Genomic DNA, 20667 nt, shown 5'->3' with positions numbered 1-20667 from the left:
CATTGTTTTTTCTAGTCTTCTGATTACTCAAAGTGCTTTTACACCGCAGGTCACACCTTCATGCCAATTCTTTCAACTGATGGCAGCGGTTGTTTTGTAAAGTGACCATCAGAAGCAATCCCATCCATACGCATCCATACGCCGCCGACGAAGCATTGGGAGCTTTTCGGGGTTAAGTGTCTTGCCCAAGGACACATCGGACATGTTGCTGCAGGAGCTGGGGATCGTACCCTCGACTTACCGGTTGAGAGACAACGACTCTACCAACTGAGCAACAGCTGCGCCAGGTTCCAGGAGATATTTCTTCGAATGCGATCTCTCTTTCTTCTCATCTCCCGCTTCTCTCTGTAGTTTTTTTTTTTGCAGTTGGATATAAAAAGAAACGTTTTTAATGCAAATAGTATAGTTTTCTAAAAGCTCAACCTGAAAACAGCCCTATGAAGGTATAACAAAGAGCTCGCTGACACCTCAGTATCACTTAACATCTTTTGGGGGTCTATCTGAGAAATGTTCAAGGAAATTAGTTGGGTGCTAATTTATAAAAGTAGTCATACAGTTTATAGGCCCCTATGAGTCAGAGGTTAAGCAGTTATAACTTACATGTCAGTCATGCAACAAAGTGATTTACTCTTTATTTTTGTTTTGTTTTGCCTTTTTTGGAGAGGATAAAGGGAATGAGAGTGGGGTCATGTTATGCAGCAAAAGTCACTTAAACAGCATGCACTGTAAAGTCTAAGCTAGCAAGGTGCATCCGTCTTTTGATCCTAACCAGGACTTGATACTGTCTCAATAAATATAAATATATATTCTATAAATGGATTTTAAAAATTCTGCTTACTAGTGCCCCAATGCATGCAGCTAGTGGCCTGTTTTACTTTCATACCACTGCACCTCAGAAAGCCTGAGCACGCCACTGCTGTTGAACATCTGTAGAACTGGAGGAGTGCCTCACATGAATTAGCAGTCATAAGGAAATAATTTGATGCATTACAAACTTACAAGAAGTAAACATTATGGATAGCAATGCAGAGATACCACAGCTAAATACAAGCATATGGCCGTATTTGTGCTCAAACACAACACTCACACATACAGACATGCAGAAAAGCATACACCACATTGAGTGAAAGCAGTAACGTCAGAGCTGAGCTGATTGTTTCTTGGGAATCTTGAAGTCATGGTTCCCGTCAGCAGTGTTGCAGGGTTTCCCCTGCTCTTCCTTGTTACAAAGGAGGTGCATTAACAGAAAGATGCCACCTCCAATCCAACTGTACTCCTTCTTCCCAACATCCACCTTTGTGTCCCACCCAATCCTTTTCTCAGTTAATCTCTTTGTTGATTGTAACCAAACATGGGCTTCATTTAAGGCGATGTTTACTCCTGTGGCCTGAGATGACTGAACTAAGAGTCTGAAACATAGTTTAGATCAACATTTTTTAAAGGAAATTCCGATAAAATATATCCCTCAGACAACAAACTTGCTGTCTTTTAATCATCACATATCTTCCTGTGATGTCATTTTTTTCTTTTCTTAAAGTTCACAATGACGGAAGCTGATCTATCTTCGGCTACATCGCAAATATTCTCTCATACACTCATGTTCTTGCCCATGTGTTTCATACTGTATATCCCGGGGCAGTTTTTAATAGCTTAGATCGAGGTTGTCTCTCTCTGTGCTGCGAGCAGAAACTGTAGCGAGACTTTCTCACACTGTGTGTTGTGTTGTCTTTGGCTCCAGCAGCCACGGTTCATTTCCTTTTGTCTTCTGCAGCACAACTGCTGCCAATATTCATGTGAAATATTTCAAGAAAATGAGCTGTAGCAGAAATGAGACTCCTCTTCTCTCTCTCACCACCCTCTCTCACACACACACTCTTTACATTTGTGTGTGTTTTTTTGTATGTCAAAGGGGTTACTTTTTATTCTCATCTTTGAGGATAATTTAATTATTATAATGATGAATTCTATCAACTGTTTGGGCTTGGCCTTTTAGTATCACATATGGTCTCCTGCTGAAACACACTACATGTACAGACAGTTGACCGCAACAACACAAAATCAAACATAACCACAGACTAACATAGAGGAATCCCTCTCTGCCTCCAATTGGATCATTTTCCTTGTCTGAACTCAGTGCTGTTTCAGCTCATTTCACTTCAAACTTTCCCCTCAAACAACTGAGGAGAATGTTTTGGGTCATAAAAAGTTGTAATTGGTCCTTTTATAGTGGGGATGCTTCTTTTAAGGATCTGCTTGTAGGGGGAAAGAGTAAGAACTCCGGGTTGACAGTATGAGTAATCTCTGAGGGTTTAATCGCTGGTGTACTCACCCTGGATGTGTTTTGGTCTTACTCCTTGGGCTCTGGTGTCACTCCTGATTAAGAAAACAGGACATTGCATGAGAAAAAACCCCATTAATGCGAAGAGAGAAGTGTGGAAAAGGCCTCTTGCACCCTAGATCCCCAAAGTCATCCTTATTAAGCAAGTGTCACCATGGGAACAATAAACACTCTTGCGTGTGATAAACACAAAGTAGTGTAAACGCATAAAGTTTGGATGTCACATTTGCACAAAATGTACAAACACATCTGACTTTAAAGGAACAGGTTGACACTTTGGATAATATTATTATTTGTGTTCTTGCGTGTGAATTACATGGGACGATTGACCTTCATATACTTGTTCACTGGTAAGCTTTATAATGGATTTATTTGGACACAAGGGGAGTTCTTCACAAGATTTGACATTTGTTCATCACCTTATTTTCCTGTTTACATCCTCAAAGAAATAGTGATTACATTCTTCAATTTTCTTTGTAAAAAACAGTGTGCTCCTACTTGGAGAACTTGTTTTACATGTATAGTAAAAGTATAGTGGTGCCATAGCTGTTTAATTTCTGCCATTCTCTGTAGAAAACATTAATCATATTATTATATTTCTCTATGCACTTTCATGTCAGCCTCTCCACTGTCCGCTATACAACAAAGGCCAAATGAAATCCTTAAAAAGAAGAAATCTCAATGATCACAACAGTTCTTGCAATTTGTGACGTGGTTATTGGAAAAGTTGAGCAATTTATTGTGCATGGATGACTTACTGGTAGTTTCATGTAGATAAGCCTGCAGGCCAACTGGTAACAAGAAACAGGCAGATCGGTTGGTCGGCCGGTCCAGAATTCCAGTGCAATAACTCCAAAAGTAAAATTTACACAAGACCACATCAAAGCACAGCGACAAGGTTCAGTAACAAGGTTGAACTGGCAAAACCACAAAGAAAAAAAAGAGGCTCTAATAATTGGATGAGACTGATTATGAATTGAAGACAGGTGATTAGGTTGGGCAATGAGGGTTCAAGACACTGATTTGCTGATTATAAAAGGGAACAGTGATGTAGACAGAGAAAGGAGGGAAAGTTTAATGGCTTGGAGAGAAGAAGGATGGCACGGGAGGCTTGAGAAGTTGGAATTTGTCTATTGAGCAGAAACAGAGATCCAGACTGTGACAAAGCACAACACGATATATATTAATATATAAAGGCGAACCTGAGGAAGCTACAGGCGAAGTGCGTTGTTCGCTCAAAATAAAATGCAGTTAAGTTATTTTCAGTTTGCCACGGAGTTTTGATCCATTATTCATGTTTCTGCAACGGTGCGCACCTGAGAACAGACAGACTATAGATTTTATAAACTTTTATAGCAGTGTGGCTAGTCGTTTCCACTGCTATCGGCTACAATAACCCATGTTTACGCTGCTGTTTTAATCCGCGGAGCTGTTTCTCCTAAGCTAAGCGACAACCATCACTTGGCTGAAATGGACAAGTACAAAGTTATCTATGTTTTCATCCAAATGTCATCTATATGGCTCAGATGAAGCACTCTGACGAGGTCACGTCTCGTTGAAATACTACTACTCTTTCATAAATAGTACTTTGTTCTGGTATATTATATTTTCACACTTATTGGGCTTCAACTTAAAAATGACCTGACGTTTGTAATAAATGTAATACATTACAAGATGTTCTTGTTTTTTTTAAACCACACCCTTTATCTAAACACAGATTTATTCAAGGTCCCCTGTAGGGCACAGAAGATAGTATTTTTGGTTTGAGCTTTTCATCCATACTGGTCTTGCTGGCCACTTATCTCCTCTCTACTTGATGTGATATATGCAAAGTCAGTGCCCCCCTCCTCCTCCACACACACACACACACACACACACACACACACACACACACACACACACACACACACACACACACACACACACACACACACACACACACACACACACACACACACACACATATCTGACCATTTTAGGGATGGAAAAGGATCCCTGTTGAGTTTTCCCACCAGGGGTTTGCCACCACCATCCGTAAAAGACACTCAGCAGACACAGATCCATAGACACACTCCATGAAATCACTCATTAAGAAATACATTTATGTACACACTAGACTTTTTTTTTCATAAAAGAAAAAAAAGAAATAGATTAGATGAGGGATTACTGATAATACTGCCAAAAAGTGCTGCAATGTATAACTGTTTCTTGTTACTTGATTCATGCATTAACTGTTTAATCCATACATACAAAATGGTAAAAGCATTAATTCATTGTTTACCAAGACCAAAATGAAACCCTAAAAAGTACGCTACAGTAGTTTGACCTATATTCAGTTTACTATTAAAGAAGAATAAAGGAATCATAATAGACCATATCCCTCATTTTTAATCAAACTTCAGGCTAAGGCTGGGAATCGTAAATACCTAATAACGTTTAAGCTAAGAATTCAGTTACTTCCTAGCTAACCATTTCTTAGCTAATACATCCGTTTCTTTTTCGCTAACTGCTACTTTAGCTTGTGAATCATTTCTAATTAGCTTCTCGCTGTTTTTTAACCTGTTACTTTTTTCCTTTCAAGCTAACTGTTGTTGTTGTTGTTAGAAAATTGGCTAAATCAGTTCCTCACGAGCTAAAAGTTCATTAGCAAACGTTTCAGTTGTTTTAGCGAGACTGTAAACAAGTGAGATTCTCTATGTACGTAAAGTATCAAACGATAGCACTTAGAAACAACATGACAGCTGCATGTGAGCTTCTAACGCTGATGGCGATATCATCGGGCTAAAAAAAGAGGCTGGTGTAAGAATATGGTCGATATATCCCGAAGCAATTTTTGATGCCAATCCATTTAATAGATGTTTTGGTATTTCAGTGAAAACTTTGACCTGCTGCTGGTGCAGGTATGGGCTATGCATGAATGTAGTTTTATTCAGTTGTTTGCCAAAAAATAGGCCTTCATATGAAAAAACAGATTAATGTTTTTGGTCCAAATTGTCTCTTGTGAAAAATAAGATTCCAGTAATCCCAACACACATTTGGGAGGCTCCGTGTTGAAAGTAAGCTCAACACAATTAACAGATGACCTACAGAGAGAATGAAAGAATGGCATTTTACAGCTGGAATATTTGTGGCTCTTAACTGAAGTGATGTGTCACTTTAGCGGCTTCATAAACATGTTTTCAGTTAAAAATCCTGTTTATAAGACAATGTCACTACATTTTTGAGAGGTCAAGGGGATAAAAAATATCAAGTTTATAATTTTGAGCTGCTAAAGGACCAAAAACCCAAAGTCAAGCATGACAAAGCTTCACTGTATCATCCCTCCTGGTGTGTGCAACAGTCCAAGTTTGATCTCAGCCTCTGCTTAATATCCAACAGAGAAGTGTGAGCTGCTAGCCAAAACGTGAGGAAACAGCAGAGGAATGGAGAGTCAGTGGAGACCAACAGTGGAGGGAAAGTCGCGTTTCTGGAATGGGCCAACAGAAAAGTTTTGATTTAAGTCTCCCACATCTGTCTGCTGCCTGGTGCAAGAATCCCCCACCCCCTCATCATTGCTGCGTCACACACACACACACACACACACACATACACACGCACACACACTCAATTTCATTCCACCAACAAAGGACATGAAAACAAACACATGTTCAAGTAAGTGTTTCGGCCAAGTGGCAGATAAGCATGGCTTCTTACCAGTCATGAACACGCTCTCTCTCTCTCTCTCTCTCTCTCACACACACACACACACTCACACACACACAAGTAGCAGAAGCTAATGGCACAACCTGACACTGACCTAGTTTCTGAATGGGCAACAATAAAGAGAGAGTGGAAAGATGAAGATTCGGAAGAGGTAAAGAAACTCCAGGGCATTATGTGCTCGAGGACACAGTGTGGCTTGCACGATAGAGTGTGTGTGTGTGCTTCCACTCAGGGGGCCTGCCAGAAGCCAATTGTCCACACACCCATCAGAGGTCCTGAGACAAGCCGTCATGCTAAACTCGGGGGTCAAGGCATTAGAGGAACAATGAAGTTAAAAATCAAAAAGAGAACTGATGGAAAATTAAGTGATGACTGTTTGGGATACACACAAACAAAAACAACAAACGCACACTCATCTATACAGCACCAACCAACTCCGGCCAACAGCAGCTTACTGTACACTGGTTTAACAGAGACTTTCTGCTCTCCACAGCCTGCTCTTGCTGGTTCCTGACTTGTGGAAACAGGAAACAGAACCAGGCCTGTCTCTTTGTTTGTGTGCATTTGTTTGCGAACCCTCACATGACTCACGTGCGTGTCTACTCCCCTGCGCTGTCTCTGGGGGAACATGCGTGTAGATTTTGGCATGCCAGAAACTGCTGCAACACGGCCCAGTCAGTGGCCAAGTCTTGTTTTGTTTCCTCCCAGATATGAACTCTGTGTGACTCTGATAACATTGAAATGAGGAACGATTTCATGCTCTCGAACTTTGGGCGCTTTTTATGACTTTAATTGTTCCATTGCGGCGCTTTAGGGTCTGGGAATGCTTCGTCATATGTGTGTGTGTTTAAAGCTAATGCCCTCAGGCTCATCAGCACATAAGTTTATTCTTTAAAGGAATTCAAAGAGTTCAGGCGTTTTAATACTCTGGATCTGAACCAAATCCACAGGACTTGAAGATTATACTGAATGTTTATCATTTCCTGTGTCAGAGTCATGACATGTCACTGGCTGGGTTTAAGGAATGCACACACATGCGCTAACAAATCCACACACAGCACGTGGTTTGAATGGATTAATACAATGTGTCTACTGTAGTTTCAGCTGCAGACTTTTCATTTCTTGGTTCTCAAAAAAAATCAACCCACCTACCAAATCATGTCCAGAATGCTTTAACCCACTGAAGCCAGGTGTAATCATTTCTGCATAAGTTGTTACTGGTGCTGATGACCTTATCAGAGATGTGTTGCCTTTTTTACTTACTATGATAAAATGACACATTAAATTGAAGCTTCTAGATTATGTCCTTCTGATTACAGAAGTAACAGAATACTTATTAGCTTTGATTTATCATTTGGTGACTTTCTCAATTCTATAGTTTCATCTTTCCATGTTATGTCTCCAAAATGTCAAAATGTAGAGAAAAATGTTTGTCACCATTTTAATTTTAACCAAGTTATTTAGGTTACTTGATTTCTGTGACCACAAGCTTAACATTGATAAATATTGAGGTTGCTTTAATAGAGGACTGACACAGACAGTAGTTGCTGATTATTTCTTTTTGTCTACCAATCAACTGTAAGAGTTTTGTGTGTAAAAGTTTTTCGCTTAACATAGTTAATCTGGTAGCACTCTGTTAATATTTAATCACAAAATAGTTAGCCTCAGTAATAAATATGTGTTAATGGTAAACTGACTTAAAATTGTATCGACCTTAACTAGTCGTCTGAAAACTCAAAGGGTGTTTACACTTCCTGCCACATTCACAAGCTGATGGCAGAGGCTATAAAATAAAGTGCCCAAACATCGAACAGTAATATTGAAATCACTCGCATGGTGGAGCAGCAGGAGCAATTTGGTGTTCAGTGTCACTGCAGGAGCTGAGGTTCAAATCCCAAACCTTCCAGTTGACAGAAAGAAGACTATAACATGTCATAAAAAGTTAGTGTTAACTTATCCCTTTTTTTTTTTTTTAGATAATACATTACAGATAGGCACATTCAAAGGGTCTTAAAAAAGACCTGCATAATGCAGTGAACTGAGGCCCGTTGTCACTATAGAAATACTGTAATGATAGCCTGAATGTTTAAGGAATGTGTGAATTAGAACATTGATGGTAAGTTTTGTCACTAATCTCAATGTATATTATTAAATAAGGGTGCCATATTATATAAAACTATAGATCAAGAATGCATCACTGCTCACATTCTGTCTATAGACAAATATTAGCTGTTTGTGTGACGTTGGTGACCCAATAACCCAGATTGTTGTGTTGTTAAAAAGTGTAACACCAAAACCATCTGCTTTGTGAAAAAACTCTCACGAGGAAATAGTGATCTTTTTTCAAGAAGAACCGCTCAGAAAATGACAGTAAATGTTCGCCCTGAATCTGCTCATGCAGTAACACCACCCAGGTTTCCAGCTGCTGCTTCAACATTATTTTCGGGGTCAGTGTTATAACAGTGACCTCACAGGTTTGACAACATGGGACCATCTGCAGGCCTCACAAGCCTCAAAGAATGGCATCACACACTCGGTCATTGCTGTTCCTAATGAGCTGTTTTTGGGCGAGGTCTGTGTGACTCAGAGGAAACCCAGAGGGACATAAACGAAGCAGGGAAATAACTCAACGTGTTGGAAATATTACTTGAATTCACGCTTTGATAGCCTCTTTATTACCAGATGATGATCATTTCGTCTCATTGTTAATATAAAACGAGTTTAAGTCTGGTAACTGACAGAACAGACAAGACGCAGATATCATCATCATGTTTAACTGGTGTATAAAATGTGCAGGAAAGAGCAGAGATAGGTCAATTTCCTGTTCTTTACAACAATCCAGATAAGTCCTCTTTTTGACACCCCAACAGCAAGGGATTGTGGGAAGTTAGACAGCTTGTCAGATCTGTGATTACATTTGACAGAATTATCTCAGCAGTAAGACTATAAGAGTTGTTTTTCTTTAGATACTCTATCAATGTTTATCTTTTTGTGTATCAGTCCCTAGCAGGGCTGCTTTTTCCCAATGAGCTGCCAGTAGATCCCCAATCCCAGCCTAACAAGCTGAGCTGAGGGTGATTAATGTGGGCGAGACCCTCTGAGCCTCTCAGAGGACGATGAGGAGCCACGGCCCCAAGATCAGTTGACTGCATAGTTTCAGCGCACAGTCATCTTTTACTTCTCCAGAATCTACAAGCGACAGGCTGCTGACAGAGAAGTGTTGGACAAAATGAATGTAGGCAGTTTATTACGGATCGTTTTCGCTGCTCTGTGGGATACAAATTTGTTTCAGGAAATCTGGAAGGACTGAAAAAACAATTTACAGCAAGGCAGTTCAAATCAGTAGTTTCAGCAAACATGTTAGCGGCATGTTTCATCGTAAACATGTTATTGATGAATTTATCAAGAAATGCAATGATCAAAAATTATAAATGTTAATAAAAATCTAGATATAGCATCTTATAATTGCAGAAAATATAGTTTGATACAAGCTGAAGGGAAATGAGCTCCTGTAAAGACTGATAGTGCCATCTTGTGGCTGAAAAAGGAATGAGTAGAAGGACATTCAAATGAATATTTCTTGATTTGTTTCATAATTATTTACAGGACAGAAAATGTTAAAATATGTTTTGATGCTTATTTATGATGACCTTGTAAAACAGGGGTAATCAGCCAATCAGATTTGACTTTGAAGGTGAACTTTAGCGAGGCCATTTGAAGTGTAACCTGGAAGAAAAAAAGACAGAACAATAAAGAGCTTGATGGAACTTTTCTCACAATCACATATAATAATTTCAATTTAAGTAAAAGTAATTAAATATGTAGGTCACTTCCTCCCATTAAATAAAACCTTGTGTTATGATGTAACTTGAACATGTGTTTAAATGTGTCTTCAAGGTGGAAGAAGAAAAACAAGTTCAGTTTTTGTGGTTTGAGGTTCAAAAAGAAAGAAGTGACAAGTGCAGCCCAGAATCCATTTTGTGAAGAAACACAAGATGTGTTTGATTACATTTTAAAGGGAGAACAAAAACATCATAAAGAAGTTAATCTGAGGCTAAACTGTGAATCTCTTTCTGGAGATACTGCTCACACACAGTGACTGAAATCCAAATTCAGAACGTAACAAACCAAGGGATGAAAAGAAATGTCCAAAAATGTTCAAGCAAAGGAAATGGGGCCACAAAACAATAACAAATCAAAAACAAAGGAACACAAGAGAAATTAAGCATGTGAAAAAGATTATTCTGTCGTAATTCTGCCAACATTCTGGTTAATTTCCTCTTGACACCAGTGATTGTGCTTAATCTTTGAGTAAACACCAACAAGTTCAGCCTGAGGCAGTGAGACAGGATGTTCAGCAGGCCAGCAGCTGTTCACAACACGAGGCGATGAACAGTTTGCACAAGTCTTTAGGAGTGTGTTACGGCAGGAGGACAAATGACTGAACTTCCAAAATGTATGTGTTTTAATAACCAGACAATCATTTATTCTGGACAGTGATGTCTGACGTGTTGGCAGGGCGAGGATGATTCTTCAAGTAGATAAAAAAAAAGCCAAATAGTTTCATTTCTTCAGAACATTGTTGTCTCAGCTACAAAAGAATAACTGGAATAACTACTGCTGCAGAAGGCTGATGTATGCATGTGACAGCCTGTGAACATTTGTGAGTGTGTGTTAGTGTCTTTGTAGCACCGGCTGCCTCAGACACAACTCGCTGCTCCCAGAGATGATGGGCGTCTGGTTCTCCATGTGGAAACGCACCAAGTGACCAACACTCAGAAACACCTGATCACGAGTTCGCACCTGGTTAACCAAAAACAGAAAAAAGATTCAAATCTCAATGCCTTTTTGCAAATTCCCCTCTTCGTGTGTGTCACATGTGTGTCTGAAATCCAACACCACCTGTCCATGTGGATCGACCAGCAGCAGGTGTCGCACTGTTGCTCCCTCCATCCCACTGAGGACGTACTGACCAGAGGCAGAGCTGCTCTCTCTGACCAGAAAGTCACCACTACAGGTGAGAAGTGACTCTGCCACCTCTCTGCCTAACCTGGGGGGAGGGGGTGGAGGAGACACAGTTACTCAAGGGAAGAAGGCTTCATACATGAGCAAAAGGACATATTGGAGGACCTGTTGATATTTTTTGATGGTTTAGGTAAAGGAATAACTAACCTGCCATGGAACCAACCTTCCTCCTGGATCAGGTTCTGGATGGATGTCTCAGGTAGAGGGGAACATGGCTCAGCGTTTGTCCAAGATTCAAGTGAGTCTAAAGGAGAGAGGGGAGGGATTTTACAAGGGTGAGTTGCTCAAACAGCAATGATATTTAAACCATGATTATTATGGCTTATATCACATCTTAAATCTTGTGTTTGATTGCTGGCCTTTACCTTTGTGGCTGAGGTTTTCTTAAGAATAAAGGTTTAAATAAGTGCACAGTAAAGTCCCATGAATGTTCTGAAGTTTAAGTCACTACAACCCAGGCACAGAGTCTCGTAGTATGCGAGTGAAAGGCCGAACTGTAGTGAATATTTTTTACCTGTAGATGGAGCCGGAGTCTCCTCTGTGATGGAGCAGTTCTCATACATTGAAACAGACTGAGACGAACAAACCTGCAATAGCACAAGATGAGTCATACACACAAAGCAGAGATCTGTGTGTGTGTGTGTGTGTGTGTGTGTGTGTGTGTGTTTGTTAAGGGATAGTGGTGGCCTAAAGGTCTAAAATGTACTCATGACAGGAAGGTCGGCTACTTAATTCCCAGACCAGCACAGTAATTCTTGGAAGCGTAGGAGAAGAGCTGGAGCCTTCTTCATTACAAACACTGAGGTGCCCTTCAGACAGACATCTATAGCTCAACTGTTTCAGATGGACTCGTTTTGCGAAGGGCAGCTTCAAGTCAAATGATGTTAACATTTGTGCTCACCTGTCCATAATAAAGGAAGCCTTTACAAAGTTTATGTAGTGTGTGTTGTGCATGTCTGCGTCAAGATGCTGGACCAATCTGGCAGCTTTTCATTGACAATAAGGACTGAAAAAATAACGATTAATAAAAAATTGTTTTCAATAAATGTTCTTTCTATCCACTAATCAATAAATCAGCAATTGTTGCAGCATGACAATAAATAACACAGCCACTCTTATGGTATATGAAACCAATGTCCCAATTAACATCTCCAATACTGTAGAGTATAGAAACAGTGTGCGATAACACAATACACTAAATATTCTTTATATGCACACATTCAAGGAAACAAAAATGAAGACATTGGCCAAATGGCACGGACTCATACTGACTGAAGACGGACAAGTTCTTCTTTTCACAATGAACCCCTACCGCTGGTACATCAGCTGTCTGTTTGATCTCCTCCCCTGTGATCCACAGGTTGTCTTCTCCAACAGGTGCTGGCGTCTGTCCTGGGGTCATGTTGTAGTAGTCACGATGCTCGCTGACTTCACCTTCCTGCTGCTTTGCCTTTTGCTCGGTTATTGTCTCCTCTGGGCTCCATATGTGACAGAGTCTCCCTGCTGACCTGCACGCACAAAAGGACACAATGTCCACCTCACTTCTCCTGCATGTCAATATAAGTCAGATAAAGACATGGAGTAAACTATATACATACTGTATGTACAAGTACACAAACACAGATAGAGACTCAAGCTAGGAATATACAGCTGCAATAACAAATAATTTTCATTCATTTCTTTATCTTTCTCATATTGTCTAAATTAATTAATTAATTCACCATTTTTTCTATAGAATAGATGAAACATAATGATGTTACTTGGTTGTGTATAAAAAAAAGGACAAAACACAAAAGCTTTCTATCCATTTCTATGTTATGATAGACCCATCTATCTATCTACTTGTAGACTTCCTAGTTCAACAATTTAAATGGCTACATTTACATGAAAGAAAACCAAGACAGTGAAAATAATTGTTGGCCAATATAAAGTGAGACATACTGTAGCAGAATTGCACCATTGATTAAATGGGTGAAACATACAGTACATTCAAATAGAACGCCTGACAAATAATGTTATCACGACAATAATTCTGCTACGGTCAACAAAAAGACAACCTGGTATTGTTTGAGAGGAGCGATGGGGGTTGGCTCAGAAGTTGGCGGAATCGAGCCTCAAAGGCCTGGCCGATGCTGCTGATAACCTCATTGGCCCGACCTCTGGGACACTCCAGGATGTGACATGCTGACAGAGAGAGAGAGAGAGAGGAGGGGAGAAGAGAGGTTATTATCACATCATGACTTTGGATAAAGGAAGCCCAGCACATAGCAATGGTAAAGTAAATTTTCCATATTCAGTTCAGGTGAAGCTTAGATTAGACAACATGAGTTACCAGACACACAAGTTGCTGAAACACACAGGAGTTTGTTCCTTACCTCTGTGATTGCAGAGGTCCTTTGCAACATAAGCGATATAATCTGCCATGTCCTGCAGAGAGATGGAAAAAAAAAGTATGATTCAAGCAAGACTTTAAACTTTAGTGGCCCAGCGGCCACTGTGGCCATAATTTGCAATTTCTAGATGATGAATATTAATAGAAAAATATGTTTCACTGCACATTTCTGATAAATGCCCAAAATACCAGGATGTCCTGCAACATCCAGTCGTAATAGCAAACATGTTTTGGCCTTTTTGACCTACAGCCCTCTGCGTAGCAAAGATACAGTATGTTACTCTGGCTGAGCCACCATGTGCATTTTTTATTTCTTCAAGGCGACCATTTTTACCGCCATTTCCAGATTTTAAACTACAGGATGATATGGCTGTATAACCAGGAGGGTTAATGTTCAAGAGCGCACTCTTTGACTCCCTGAAGCAGGCGAGATGCTCACACTCATAGCAGTCTGTTTTAAAAAGAAACATTACCATGAGGTGACAATGCGGACTGCTGTGTAAAAGAGACTCACTTGGAGCTTTTCTTATTACTTATTACATGTACAGTATGAAAATCCAAAGAGCATCTCAAACTAAACCTTTCCTGATGCTTGGAAGTGTTCCTTTCTCTTTATTGATTTTAAATCAGGAGTTATGAAAGTAAGTAACAACGTAAAATGTACAGGGACTGGGTGAGGGTGAACAAGTACAAAGCTCTTATTTATAAGAATCATAAAGTCAGAGAACTCAGTGATGTTGGTCATTATAATTTAAAAAAAACGTTTACTGTTGGTATCCATTTAAAGTTGGAAAACATTAGACAACATGTTGTGAGGTTAAAATAGTACTCTGTATATTTTGGGGGTTTAAGGTCTGTAATCGGGTGATTGTTTCATTATTTTTGTGTCACTTTTTTTTACATTAGAAACACAGCAGAAATGTTTCACTTAACGATCATCAGTGTTGTCTTCTCTGTTGAATGAATTCACTCAATAACCGTATTTCTCTGCATTTCACTCGAAAGCCTCTGTGGCAGATTGATTTTAAATCCCCTCACTATCTTCCACGAGTCCGAGCAAACTGAGGCTTTGAGGCTTAGAGCGCACAAGATTATTTTAGCTAATTAATTAAACAGTGGGCTATAATCCCATCCGTTGTTTTCGCCCGTGTGTTCAAAGAAGCTAGCTGTCTGCTATCTGTCTCTCTCATTTTTAGCCGGTGCGTCCTCCTCACAGGAAGAAAATGGCGGTGATATATCAGTGTATACCTGTTGGTTTGCTCAGAGTTCACTGACTAAATAACCTTGTCTTTTGTTTGTCAAGCAGTTTATTAATCAGGATTTGACCTTGACAGAAGCTGAAAACATAAATGTTTTCCTGCTGGCTGTTCAGACATTAATGATTAATTAATATTGATTTTTTTTTTTTTTGGGGGGGGGGGGTCTCCCAATGATAAGGGATTTTATTTATAATGACTTTCAGGAAACAGGAAATTTCACTCAGCATGAATAACACAGATTCTGTCATATGGAAATAATGTGTGAATAGAGGGATGGAGGGGTGGGTACATTAAACTAATGAGTTTTACCTGATGGGGCAAGCTGTGAAGATGATGAAAGCTTTCATGGCCAATAATATCACAGGAAAGGATTTATCAATTTTCTGCTTATTGGAATGCATAATTCTAAGAAAAAGACCTAAAAGCAAATCAGAGATGAAAATTTTGGCCGTGGGTTCGAATCCGGCCTCAGCTCTTTGCTGCATGTCATCCCGTATGTTTCATCCCACTTTCTCTCCTGCCAACATTTCCTATCTCTCCTCAGCTGTCCTCTCCGGTAAAGGCAAACAATATATCACTTAGTATAAAAAGTAATTTATTTGTGTCATATCCTAAAACTCTGGTTTAAGTTGCTATAAACATGAGAAACTGACAACTTTCTTTAATTTTTAAATCTGTATATTTCTCAATGTTTGCCCTTATTAGATAGGAGAGATGAGAAATGAGAAATGAGGGAAGAGAGAGTGGAGAAGAAACACAGCAAAGGGCCGACTAGCTTAGCCCACTACAACAATACAGACAATATAGACTTGTTTTAGATAACTCACATAATATATCATGACCTGTGATAACTTCAATACATGCCTTAAATGGTGTGTACTCACTTCTGCTTTTGTACTGCACCTCTTTAAAAGAAATCCACTCTTAATACACCTTCAGGGAGGTTTTTGAATATTAACAATAGTTTCAAGTTTCTGAGAAGGGATAAAAGCTTGGAATAAAAAGTTTAACTTTCACATAAGGCAAATGATTCACCTTACGACAGTGGTGAAAAGTAAAGCAGGCTCAAGAGTTATCAAGAGAAATAATTCAATCCTCCACAAATGGCATCAAACCAAGCGGTAATCAAACTAAATTGAATTACATTGAGAGAGAGAGTGTGTGTGTGTGTGTGTGTTTGTGTGTACAAATGATATCCTGTTTGTGTCCCTTTCTGTGAGCATGTTTGTACATGTGAACGTACCGGGTCTCCTCCTGAGGCGAATGAGACGGCCTGCATGGGGTGATGGGCAATCTTCTGTGTAAGAAGAGAAGAAACAAAACATTAGAGGGAGAGAATGTTTTTCATATCCATTCCTCAACGATTCAAACGTGAAAACAGACAGGATTTTGTTAAACAAAGTTGAAGCTGTTACATGTAAAGAGGAGGCGGCGATCATAGTCACACTATCAGTAGAGACAGCCAGGACGATCCTGCTGCCTGAAAACTGAAGGTTGATTTGACCCAGAACAGCAGTCAGTCCCTTACAGACGGACTGAAGAGGACACAAACCTCAGTTAGTATACGAATGCTTGGCTTGATTACATTTCCATTTGTGTGTGTGTATCTTACCCTTTTGCTTTTAAACGCTGTCTTGGCTGATGTCCTCTCACACAGTCTGCTGATTGCCTCTCTGCAAATGCACATACATATATACAGATGGAAAACAGATTCACACACACAAACCAAATAGCTGTGTACGTCTATGATCTGTCGTCCCCCTGTTCACATTTGACCAACATGAAGGAATATGACACTACGTGACAGGGAAGAACATTTACACAAGCACAGTAATAAAGTACCATTTTAATGTATTTGTGCTTTACTTTGGTGTTTTTGATGTATTTCAGAGGAAATTATTGTATTTTTTTACTCCACTTCCTTCACAGTTTTTAAGTCTTATGTGCTGCGACTTTGACGATGAGACTTATTTAAAAAAAAACATGTAACATTTGGTCTGCCTTTGCTTGTGTTGGAAAGTTTTTAATACAAGAAAGAGAGATTTATAACTAAGAAAAAACTTAAATAGCCCCAAAAATATATAGTATAGTATATATATATATAGTTTAAAAAATTCTAACTGATGTATGGTCAACTACAAATAACGTATGTCCTAGGGCTGTAACTCTTCAGACTTCCTAACATAACTTCTCTTCAGAGAGCTGACACTCGGGTCAGAGGTCAAAGCTTACAAAAACCCACACACACGCAACCGCTACATCCCTCTCTCTAGGAAACAAGACTTATTTCTGGGAGTTGCTTTTCTTCTTCACCAAGCCCCCCCCCCCCCCCCCCCCGTCTCTTTATAAGACTATGAGAGCTCATTAGGAGGAAATTCATCTAATTGGATTTTCTGCCCCATCCTTCAGTAGCGGTCTTGTGAACAGAGGTTGCTGTGTTCATAAGCTTTATGGCATCCTGCACAAGGCTGTCTATATCAAATGATGAGGACAAAGCCCCGGTTTATGAAACATTATACAATTAATTTGATTTCCCTCTTTGAAACATTTTTTTTTTTTTTAAATGAGCTACACGTGTCTCAACCAGAAAAATATACCTTGTAGCATCAGCTTACTCATATGGAGTTTTATTCTCAGACTTTGTCAGCTGTTTGATGTTTATTTCTTGTGTGTGTGTGTGTGTGTGTGTGTGTGTGTGTGTGTGTGTGTCTGTGGTTGTCGCAGAGGGAAAACTTCTTACCGTGTGACTTGCCTTCTGGTATCAAAGTCGAGTGTTCTCATCGACTGGGTCACCTCCACACTACCCATATACTGCAAAGCACACAAAAGAACACCAGTTCCTCACGGACAACAATATCAAATACTACAACTAGAAAGAGTCAAATGATCAATTTAAATGCATTTATCCACCTTAGAAAATCACAGTCATGGCAAGCCAAGAAATGTTGAGATACCTCAGGTTGCTTTAAATTAAATTAAGGTGCTGAAAAAGATCACAATTATTTATTTTCTCCATGTGACTTTGAGAATGAATTATAAACACTTTTGATCATCTTTACATAAATCAGCACTGTTGAGATTCAGTCAAAGACAAGAGGCCGCAGATGAATTGATAAAGACAAACACTACCTGCTGTAATGATAACTGAAAGTATTCTGAACACCTGGCTGAGGCCGAGGGTGATACATATTGTGGAAAGTCCCAGTGATGTTTTACTCTTTATCAGCACTCATGGAATGTCTCTCTCGTCCAATCAGAATACTTGGTTTAAACTAACCGCTTTTTAATAATAAGAACAAAACTTTTAGAACTAGCTCTACAAAGTAATTAATTTAACCTCTTGAGAAATCAGCAAATGAGCAAAAATGTAATATATTGATAACAACAATCAGAATGATGATATCTACCGAGTAATGTGTAATCGTGTTGCAAATTAGCATTTTGCTAAAAACACTAAGAGCAGTGCATCTGGGTTGTTGTACAGATGGACCAAAACTCTGACGTTTCATGTCCACAGAGTTATCTCACGTGAAGCCTCTGCACTTTAAACAAGTTTTGACATTTATTAATGATACAGATTTAAAGAGGATGAGAAGCAGTGAATGCACCGCGAATCATTTAGGCCATGTGCTCGGATACACTTCGGACAGTCCCACTCCTATTGGCTGTCAGAGTAGAGTCTATAGGCTGGAGGCAGGATGAGTAAGTCCATTGACCAGACTTTAATCAATATATATGTGTTTGTATGTGTGGGTGGGGTGAGTGTGATGTGTGTGTGTGTGTGTGTGTGTGTGTGTGTGTGTGTGTGTGTGTGTTTGTTCAAAGAGGACAATCAGACAGTCCGTTTTCATTTCCATCATATGTCAGATCACAGGCCTCGCTCCTAATCACCCATGCGAACACACCTCCGGTTCAGGGACATCATGGGCTCTGCCTATACCGGATACATTGACACACATGCAGTCACACACTCACACACTCACACGCACACACACACACGCACGCACGCACACGCGCATACCCGCACACATGCACACGCACACACGCACACACACTCACATTCACATTCACATACACATACACACAAGGAGAAGCAGAGCAGATCTAGACAGGAGCTAGGAGAGCCAGGATGAGTCACTACTGCCTACACAGGAAGCTCTAACTGAGAGGGAGGGAGTGAATGTGCAAAAGTGAGTGTGATGGTGTGGATAGAGCACAGGGAGTGTGTGTGTTTGTCCGGTGTGTGTTCTATGTTCAAATGTGTTTGTGTTGGCACTGGTAGGAATAAAGCAATGTACCTAACCATTCTGCTGGGACACTAGATATAAGGTTAGCCCAACTCTTAGGTATTTATATCGTAGCAGCTTTACTTTCATAAAAAAATGTGTATTTTGGTCATAACACACTAACACTTTTTTAAGGCAAATTGTCAAAGTTAAAATTACAAAGACAAGCGAGGCCATGAACCAAATACACACTCCTATTTTTGCACTTTGGATACACAACCTTTCGGATTTCTGTTTGTGAAAAGCAGAGACTTTTAATTTACTCTATTGTGTTTCTAAAAATACCTTGATGTGATGGTGAATCCTTCTGTTTGCAGGCTGCACAACTGTACAGTCATCTACTGCAGAGAAAGTCTTGGAACAGCACAGCCCGTCTCTGTGAGGACAGCTGGGGGTCCAGGGGAGGCTGGTCATGCGATGCAGGGTAACGGGTCTTTTTGTAAAGCTCAGCGCCGACTGGTTTAGGGTTTGGCTGGCAGACAGTGGCACACTTCGGGGCCGTTGGCTACAAAATCTCTGATCAGGCCCGGAGCAAGACTCTGTCCTGGGCAAGGGTCTCTCCGAGTGTCCGTCAATGTTTCTGTCCCCGGCTGTGTGTGTCTGTCCCCTCAGGCCACACAGGGAAATGGGACTATGCAATCGGATGTTGGCTACACGGGGGATGAAGTCCCTCAGGGTGGACTGCCCCTGGTTTGTGGGCATCCCTGCATTCATCTGAGCAAAATCAGAATCCAAGCAGAGGTCCCCCTTCAGAGGCAGCATTCTTTGAGGTCTATCCTCCAGTGTTGAGAGGGAATCATTGCGCAGACGGCTGTATTTGGTGCGCTTCAGCATGCCTGAAAGAGGTGATGGAGTCAGACATGCAGCACTTAGATATTCATTATACTGATTATGCCTGCAATGACTAGAAAGGAGGATAAGCTACCTGGTAAGAGTCTGGTTTGTGATTTGAGACTGGGTAAGGTTTCCTCTCTCATAATCAGGAAACTAGACAGAAGTGAGCGCTAGGAAAGGGTTTAAAAAAAAGGAACATCTTCCAGGAATTAGACTTGCACAACACTGATTACACACAAACATTCAATTTGATAAAGTAGATCAGAACAAATTGCCAAGCTTATCTTCATGAAACCAGCTTTAGTGCCTTGCTAATGTATTCTGACATTATGAGATAATATTCCTGCTGCACATTACAGTAAATTAAAACTCACCGGTATGGGACTGGTGATGTCCTGGGAAGTCTAAAGTCCGGTCTGCTACGCTTCAGTCACTCTGAGTGCGGTCCCATCTCACTCATCCAGACACTCTGGCAGTTTCCAGGTTTCCAACGCTGTTTCACTTCCACATTAACTATCCTACCGTTTTCTTTCTCAGGCACAACAAAAAAATGGAGCTTTTATGAATGAACTCTTTTTTTTTTTTTTATGAATGAGAGGCTCTCCCACACTTTCTCAGTGTCTCTATGACGCTGCATGCAGATGAATATGTGAATGAACCAGAGAGATTGACAGACGGCCCCTGTGGCTCTGCCCCCCTCCCTCACCCATAAACTACCATCCAATCACAGGCGAGTAGGGTGACTCATGCTGTATACACACACACTCACACAGTGAGCCAATACAGTACGAGTGCTCTGCTCCTCTCCTCTAACATCAGTTACACTTAAGA

At 40.2% G+C, this 20667-nt stretch overlaps 1 protein-coding gene across 1 annotated transcript; it reads right to left on the bottom strand.

Moving 5' to 3' along the window:
• Positions 1 to 9270: 9270 nt before the first annotated feature.
• On the bottom strand, positions 9271 to 20466 carry LOC109989432 (SHC-transforming protein 1). Its single transcript, XM_020641170.3, has 14 exons — positions 20211 to 20466; positions 19928 to 20006; positions 19288 to 19838; positions 17457 to 17527; positions 16329 to 16389; positions 16132 to 16251; positions 15960 to 16013; positions 13441 to 13492; positions 13123 to 13249; positions 12378 to 12573; positions 11580 to 11652; positions 11213 to 11309; positions 10943 to 11090; positions 9271 to 10843 (listed from the first exon to the last, which is right to left on the bottom strand). The coding sequence occupies exons 2-14, from the start codon at positions 19977 to 19979 to the stop codon at positions 10715 to 10717; spliced, it is 1731 nt and encodes a 576-aa protein (XP_020496826.1). The 5' UTR covers positions 19980 to 20006; positions 20211 to 20466; the 3' UTR covers positions 9271 to 10714.
• Positions 20467 to 20667: the final 201 nt, after the last annotated feature.

Source organism: Labrus bergylta, chromosome 3, assembly GCF_963930695.1.
Source record: "Labrus bergylta chromosome 3, fLabBer1.1, whole genome shotgun sequence".
In the NCBI taxonomy this organism is placed as follows: Eukaryota; Metazoa; Chordata; class Actinopteri; order Labriformes; family Labridae; genus Labrus; species Labrus bergylta.
Note: the sequence above shows the minus strand (reverse complement) of the source record. Positions and strands in the feature narration are given on the sequence as shown.

Coding starts and splice junctions, on each gene's coding strand:
- LOC109989432 (XM_020641170.3), bottom strand. CDS start 19,979: ATGAGAGAGGAAACCTTACCCAGTCTCAAATCACAAACCAGACTCTTA. Junction 19,839..19,927: donor ACAAACCAGACTCTTACCAG/GTAGCTTATCCT, acceptor CACCTCTTTCAG/GCATGCTGAAGCGCACCAAA. Junction 12,574..13,122: donor CTCCTCTCAAACAATACCAG/GTTGTCTTTTTG, acceptor TTGTGCGTGCAG/GTCAGCAGGGAGACTCTGTC.